This window comes from Tupaia chinensis, unplaced genomic scaffold, assembly GCF_000334495.1.
Source record: "Tupaia chinensis unplaced genomic scaffold, TupChi_1.0 Scaffold000493_1, whole genome shotgun sequence".
Classification (NCBI taxonomy): Eukaryota; Metazoa; Chordata; class Mammalia; order Scandentia; family Tupaiidae; genus Tupaia; species Tupaia belangeri.
Window position 1 is genome coordinate 183,595 of NW_006160005.1, and position 7,745 is coordinate 191,339.

Consider the following 7,745-nt stretch of genomic DNA (forward strand, 5'->3'; position numbering starts at 1 on the left):
TATTTATTTATTTATTTATATATACCCAATGAAGGGAGAGTATTTTCTTGGGGACAAGCTCTATCTCCCTTCTTTGCCCATCAATGAGCGTTTGGGATTAGGATTAATTTATTTATTTATATATAACAAATGAAGGGAGAGTATTTTCTTGGGGACAAGCTCTATCTCCCTTCCTTTCCCATCAATGAGCATTTAGGATTAGGATTAGGGCCAAAGAAAACAGGGAGAACAAAGAAAGCTCTCAAAGATCACTGCTCTTAGGAGCAGAAGCTGGAGGGAGGCAACAGATCCACAGTTCCTGAGCTGGGTCCTGAGGAGCTGGGGTCTGAGGAGCAGAGTTTTGAGGAAGAGTTAGAACTGAAGCTGTGGGCCCCTCCCCCATCTCCCACTCCCCAGGAATATTCCATGGCAGTTAGGGGTCCTGTCCTGTTTGGGCCCTCTCCTAGATCAGGAGCTCAGTGCCTAATCAGAGGCCCCTTCATTCCCAAGCCTATGGTGGCAACTGCTTCACATAATGAAAATATTTAAAAGATGAGGGACAACTGAGCCTGGAAAGGGAAGTGGGCCAAAGGATAGAGAATAGAATAGGTTCTCAAGATGGGGACAAGGAGCTCTAAGAGTGAGTCCTGTGGGTCAGGAGAAAGGGACCAAGATCAGAGGCCTGGAAGGGAAGAGGAAATCTGGGAGTTGGAATCAACTGGGGATGAACCAGAGGACAGAGTGAAGACTTCCATCCCTTCCTACAGGAGTGGCAGGCGGCTGCCTGGTAACCATCGCAGGGACTCCCTGTTGCCCTTTCAATGGAGAATTAAACATAGTTCTCGCTGGCTAGCACAGGTGTTGGCCTCTGAGCTCAGCCTGGTGGCCTTCATCCTGTTACTGGTCATGGTCTTTTCCAAGAAATGGCTGCACCTCTCTGGGAGCCGCTTCTACCAGCGCTGGCCAGCAAATGTCAGCAACAGAATCTACACAACTGCCCATGCCATGTCTATGGGACTCCTATACATCTACAAACCCAGCAGCTGCTATGAGTCAGAGAATGGGAAAGGTGAGCCCCTCCACCTCACCCCATTCAAGTCCCCGGTCTGCCTGGGCCTCCACATCTGCTCCCCAAGTAATCCTGTTTTCTTCCTCCAGCCGTCTCCACATTTTGGTCTGAAGATGGCTCACTGGCACTGAGACCTCCCAGGATGACTTTTCCTCCTCTAGCCTGGCCAAATGGATGTGTCTGATCCACTGGAAAATGTCACTGCTTTTGATAAGACCCAGAGCCAAGTCTCTGCTTATAAAAATGTTGTGATGGATCTCTTAGTGCATGTGAATTGCTCATTAATGACATCATTCACTTGGGAGAGGAGCCCCATAGAGATGGGGGTTTCCTTCCTCTAGGTTTGCATACCCAGAGATTTGAGAGAAGTCTCTAGAATGTCCTCTTAGAGCTCATAATCCCAGACTTTTTCTTCTGTCCCAAGTTTTGCTTTTCTGGGTCAGCTCTGGTCCTTGAGAACTCTACTTTCTCCATGTCTGGCTTCCTTATTTCTTCCTTCCCCAAACTCTTGCAGCTGCTTTACTCCTTATTCTTGTTAGTCTCCTGTCATGCTGTCTACTCACCTTTCAGGAACTGCACTTCCTTTCTCAGTCCTTGGGGAAAACCAGAGCTTTAACCTGATTTTCATTTCTTCACTCTCCTTAACATTAAAAATGAAAAAATAAATCAATAAAAAATAAAGCACAGCTATGGGGCCAGCAGATGGTGTAGCGATTAAGGTGTAAGATTCCCACATGGCCGCGCACAGTCTGAGTCTCAGGCCTGGTGGCTTGAAACTCATGCCAGGCGCATGTACATGTGTGTCCAAAATTTCAGGAGGCGAATGGAAGAGAAAGGATTGTGGCATGGCCATCCCCCGCAGGACAGTGACTTTTCACTTTCCCTCTCTCTGTCTTTCTCCATCAAATGCATGCACCCTGTGACAAGAACCTTAAGAAAAAAAAAAATCACACAGCTATTATCTTGTTGTATTATGACAGTAATACATTTTCATTACAATACATTTTTGGGGGAAAAAAATCTTATTTGTTTTTTCTCCCTCTCCCCCATAGCTGCAAGCAGTCACTGGAGAGAGAGCAGCAGAGAGAGAGAAAGTGAGAAATCACCCCCCAGAGGGATGGCCACACTGCAATCCCTTCTCCTTCATTATATTCCTGGGATTTTGGGTACACATGTACATGCGTCCGACGTGATTTTAAATTGCTGGGTCCTGGGTAAAAGCCATGATCCACTATGTGGGAGGCCAGCACCTTAACCACTATGCCATCTGCTGGTCCCCAAAGCTACCATTTATTACACATTTACTCTATTTAATTTAATCCTTAGTCAACCCTACCAATAAGGATAATTATCTTTTCTCCTTTTTTAAGAATTATTTTATTGGGAACCAGCAGTTAGCGTAATGGCTATGTCGCTGGACTCCCACGTAGTTGACTGCGGTTCGTGTCCCGGACCCGGTGGCTTAAAACTCACGCCGGGTGCGTGTGCGTGCGTGCCCAAGATCCCGAGAGGAGAATGGAGGAGAAGGGATTGCGGCGTGACCATTCCCCCGGGGGGTGATTTCTCGCTTTCTGTCTCTATGTCTCTCTCTGTCTGTCTGGTGAGCGCATGCGCCCTACAGTGAAAATCTCTCTCAAAAAAAAACAAAAAACAAACAAAAAAAGAATTATTTTATTTAACCTTATTTATTTACTTATTTTAAATTTTGACCAGAGAGGAACAGAGTGAGAGAGAGAAAGAGAAAGAGGGAAAGTGTGAAAGCAAGCCATCAAGGTCCGGGACTCGAACCTCAGTCAGCCATGTGGAAGTCCATCACCCTTAACCACCATGCCACCTGCTGGCCCCAATTATCTTTTCTTTATAGATGAAAAAAATTGGGACTCAAAGAGTTTAAGTACCTTGTTCAGGGTCATAAAGCTATACAATTGAACTACACAAGATGCCAATATTTAATTGCTTTTCACCTAGAGAAGAAGCTATTTCATATGGATTGGTCTAATAACGGCAGGTTTCGAATTATCACTTGGGTTTATCTGCTTTTTTTTTTTCTTTTAGAAAGAGATTTTTTGTTATAGAGTACATGCACTCACCAGAAAGACAGAGAGAGAGAGAAAACGAGGGGGATGGCAAGCCACAATCCCTTCTCCTCCAAGGATCTTGGGCACACACACACACACAAACCCAAGGTAAGCTTAAACTGCCAGATCCAGGACTCAAACCACCGTCTACTACACAGGAGTCCAGTGACATAACCATTATGCCATCTGCTGGTCCCTGTTTGGCTTTAAAACTCATGTAAATACTTTGTCCTATGGTACTTGTTCAAAGACAGTGAGGATTTTTCTTCTTCTTCTTCTTCTTCTTCTCCTTCTTCTTTTTTTCAGTTTGCCATAGGGCACATGTGCTCACTGGAGAGGGACAAGAGGGAGAAAAGGAAAGTGCAAAATCACCCCCTGAGGAAGATGAGCATCCCCTGCAGGGCAGTGATTTTTCACTTCACTGCAATCCCTCCTCCTCCAGTCTCTTCTGGGGTAATTTTGAGCAGGCCCACAGATGTGCCTGGTGTGATTCTCAAGTCAGGGATCTGGGACCAAACCACAAAAGTGGTTTATGAAACCCAGCCACCCCCCACCTCCATGCCACCTGCTGGCTTAGGACATTTTTTTTTTTCCTTTTTTCTTTTTTTCTTTAAAGGTTTTTGCCATATAAAACATATGCTTACCAGAGAGAGAGAGAGAGAGCAATAGAGAAAGTGAGAAATCACCCGCCCTCCCCCTCAAGGGGATGGCTATGCCACAATCCCTTCTCCATTCTCCTCTTGGGACTTCAGGCACTCATGCATATGCACCTGACATGCTTTTTAAGCTGCCAGATCTGGGACTCGGACTGCGCAGTTGGCCATATGGGATCCAGCTGCCTTAACCACCACACTACCAGGTGGCCCTGAAAACAATGTTTCGTTGTTATCCCAAATGTGCATTTCTTTGGTTAGTAAAGGGTCCTCAACATTTTCTCATATTTGCTCATTCTATTATATTTTGATTTTTTTTTTTTTGCTGTCTCCTTAGTTCATCCTGTTTTGTCATTGCTCATTCTATTATATTTTGATTTTTTTTTTCTTTTTGGTGAATCCTTAGTTCATCCTGTTTTGTCATTTTTTCCCCAGATGCTTTTAACCTGTGGAAAAATCAGCCGATATTTGGGGTGACCAAGATAACCTTCACCCTGGCCTTTGGGCTGGCCTTTGTCCTCACCACCTGGTTGCATCTGTCATACCTGCCCCGTGTTCGTAAACTGCCCTTCTTTGGCTTGATTGGGACCATTCTGAGCTTCTGTGAAGGTGCCATCTTGCTCTGGAAAAGATCTTCAGTTGCCCTAACCCATATCTTCCTAGGCACCTTTCCCCCTTTGGGGGATGAGGTTGAGGGGGGAATGTCTGTAGATGGTGGGAGAACAGAACCAAGAATGGAGTTCTATCACTTATTTCCCGGTCCCTGGAGAGGTGGAGGTGGAGGGGTTGATGGCTGTGAACCACTGCGTGTGGTGATGGGAGTTGGTATGTGGCTGTAGTTCAGCAGATGAGGAAGAGTCCCCCGTGGGATTCCTGGATGAGAATAAGACCTCTCTGCTTCTTGTCTCCCAGTCATCATCATGCTCTCCACCCTCCTGTTGTTCCCTATTAACCTCTGGCTCTTCGAGTTGAAGAGGAACGTATCCATTCCCATTGGCTGGAGCTATTTCATCGGGTGGCTGGTGTTTACACTAGATGTCACCTGTGGTGAGTAGTCAAGAGGGCCCCGGGTGAAGGAGGGGACCTGGGTGGGTCAGAGCCTAGGAAGTGTGGAGGGAAGCAACTGGCAACCCCAAGGGGTAGGTTCCTAGAGATTGATCTTCCATTTGGCCTCATTCTACGTGTGACTTTCTCTTCTACCCTTGACTTCCCTCTCCCCTGTCCTTTCTCAGCGATTCTTTGCTACATCAACCATAAAAGTTTTTGGAGTCTGATTCTGAGCTGTTCCCCTGGCACCATTTTCTGTGGCAACAGTTCTGAGTTAGTGCAAGAACCTCTGAGTAAAAAAACTATCTCAGCTACCTCTATCTGCCAGGAGAAAGACTGGGACCCCGAGCAAAAGGAAGACAGAGAACCAGATTCTGTTGAGTCGTCTCAGCCTCATACCATTCGCAAGAAATGAGAAAGGGAGGAGTGTCACACTCCTCCGCCCTGCCTGGAGCTTGGGTGATGTGGAATAAATTGTCTCTTCTTCATTATGTCTAAGCGTTGTTGAGGCAAACTGGAGGAGGGCGAGAAAAGAATTAAAAACAAACAAACAAACAAACAAAAAACAAGTCTGCTCCTTACTTCTTCCTGTCCAGGAGCCTTTAGCATCCTTTGGTCCCTAAACCTGTCCTCCCTCTGCCACAGCACTCTTGGTTGGACTCAGGCAAACACCTCCTGGGGGCAAAGCCTCTTGATACTTTGTTACTTCTATCCCAACATTTGTTCCTGGGTAGGGAGAGATATTACTTGTGACCTTGCTAGCTTAGTCACAGTGAAGGATTCAAAAGCAAAATGGAGACCATCGCGTGGCGTGGTGATTAAAGAGGCTGCATTGCACAAGGCTGCATTGCACATGGCTGACTGTGCAGTTCAAATCCCAGATCTGGCAGCTTGAAAAACATGCCACATATGTGTGTGAGAGTGCCCAAAATGTTGAGAGGGGAATGGAGAAGGGATTGTAGTGTGGTCATCTTAGTTTTGAACCTAAAGTTGTAGTCTAGTAATTTATAAAAAAGAAAAGAAAAGTTTCATGGTTTATAGTAGAGAACTTGACAAATAATAATTTGGTCAGATGAAAAGATCAAGATTGGGAACCAGCAGTTAATGTAATGGCTATGTCGCTGGACTCCCACGTAGTCGACCGCGGTTCGCGTCCTGGACCCGGTGGCTTAAAACTCACCCTGGGCGCATATGCGTGCGTGCCCAAGATCCTGAGAGGAGAATGAAGGAGAAGGGATTGCTGCGTGACCATCCCCCCTGGGCGGTCTTTCTGTCTCTCTGTCTCTCTCTGTCTGGTGAGCGCACACGCCCTATAGCGAAAACCTCTCCAAAAAAAAAAAAGAGAAAAGATCAAGATTAATAATGACAGGGGTCAGTAGGTGGCATGGTGGTTAAGTGCACTGGACTCCCACATAGCCAACTGTGGTTTGAGTGCCAGACCTGGTGGCTTGCTTTCTCACTTTCCCTCACTCTGTCTCTGTTTCCCTCTGGTCAAACTGAAATAATAATAATGATAAATAAAATTAAATAAAATAATTATTTTTTAAAAAGATTAATAGTGACAGCCATGTGGATAGCATGAACTCCTGATATAAATATGACACTTCACCTTTGTAGTTTTCATCTCCTAAACTTATAACCCAAGTATAAAGAAAGTATCGAGGCCCAACAGGTGACATGGAGGCTGCTGGCTCCCACATGGCTGACTCTGTGTTTCAAGTACTAGACTTGACACCTTGAAAATCACACTGTGTGTACTGCTCAAAATCGAGGTTAGAGTACCGGACCTGGCACCTTGAAAATCACACTGACGTGTGTACTGCTCAAAACCCCGAAAGGAGAATGAAGAAGTGGTTGTAGGGTGGCTATCTCCCCTGAAAGGTATTCTCTCACTTTCCCTTTCTCTCTCTGTATCAGTCTGTCTCTGACAAGTGCACATGTGATATTATAAACCAAAAAAGAAAAAAGTATAAAATATCTGAATAAACAACAGTGAAATACCACTACACCTATTAGAATAGTTAAACTCCAGAACACCCCATAATACCAAACACTGGTGAGGATATGGAACACTAGGAACTCTCATTCATTGTTGGTGGTACAGCCACTGTGCAAGACAGCTTGGTAGTTTCTTACAAAACTCACCTTAGGATCTAGCAATCATGCTTCTAGCTATTTACCCAAATAAATTGAAATCTTTTTTTTTTTAAAGAATTATGTTTTAAATTATTATTATTATTTTAATTTGCTATACGGCACATGCGCTCACCAGAGAGAGGAGGGCGGAGAGAGAGAGAAAGTGAGAAAGCAGCCACCAGGGTTGGGACTGAAACCACAGACAGTCACGTGTGAGTCAAGCGCCCTAAACACCACGACACTTGCTGGCCCCATGAATTGAAATCTTACGTCCACACAAAAACCTGAACATAAATGTTTATACCATTTTCTTTTTAAAAAAGTTTTTGCTATAGGACGTATGCATTTCTTAGAGAGAGAAAGGAAAAGTGAGAAGTCATCTCCGGGGGCATGGCCACACCACCATCTCTTCTCTTCCGCTCTCCTCTCAGGATTTTGGACACACACAAACACACACACGTGTCTGGCCTGATTCTCAGGCTGCCGGATCCTGGACTCAAACCTCTAAGCTGGTCATGTGGGATCCAGCACCTTACGCTCTAAGTCACCTACTGGCCCAATATACTGTTTTATTCTTAATTGCCAAAAATTTGGAAGCAACCAAGATGTTCAATAAGTGAATGGATAAACTGCGATGTATCTACACAGTGGTGTATTACTCAGTGTTCAAAAGAAATGAGCTAGCACATCACATAAAGACACGTGGGGGCCACCACAATGGTGCAGGGTAGTGTAACACTTAGCAATGCTGCGGCCATATGGAAAGTCCAGGTTCTCATCTTT

The 7,745-nt window shown here is 45.1% G+C and overlaps 1 protein-coding gene across 3 annotated transcripts; it reads left to right on the plus strand.

The window, feature by feature from the left end:
* The first annotated feature begins 402 nt into the window (after positions 1 to 402).
* ODF4 (outer dense fiber of sperm tails 4) lies at positions 403 to 5,381 on the plus strand. 3 transcript variants are annotated; one of them, XM_006156391.1, is made up of 4 exons: positions 403 to 1,048; positions 4,215 to 4,388; positions 4,692 to 4,826; positions 5,012 to 5,381. In XM_006156391.1, exons 1-4 carry the CDS (start codon positions 598 to 600, stop codon positions 5,239 to 5,241), a joined length of 990 nt encoding a protein of 329 aa, XP_006156453.1. In that variant the 5' UTR covers positions 403 to 597; the 3' UTR covers positions 5,242 to 5,381. The 3 variants fall into 3 exon arrangements, with proteins under 3 accessions (XP_006156453.1, XP_006156455.1, XP_006156454.1); XM_006156393.1 differs by having other exon boundaries at positions 5,155 to 5,236; XM_006156392.1 differs by lacking the exon at positions 4,215 to 4,388.
* The last annotated feature ends 2,364 nt before the right edge of the window (positions 5,382 to 7,745 follow it).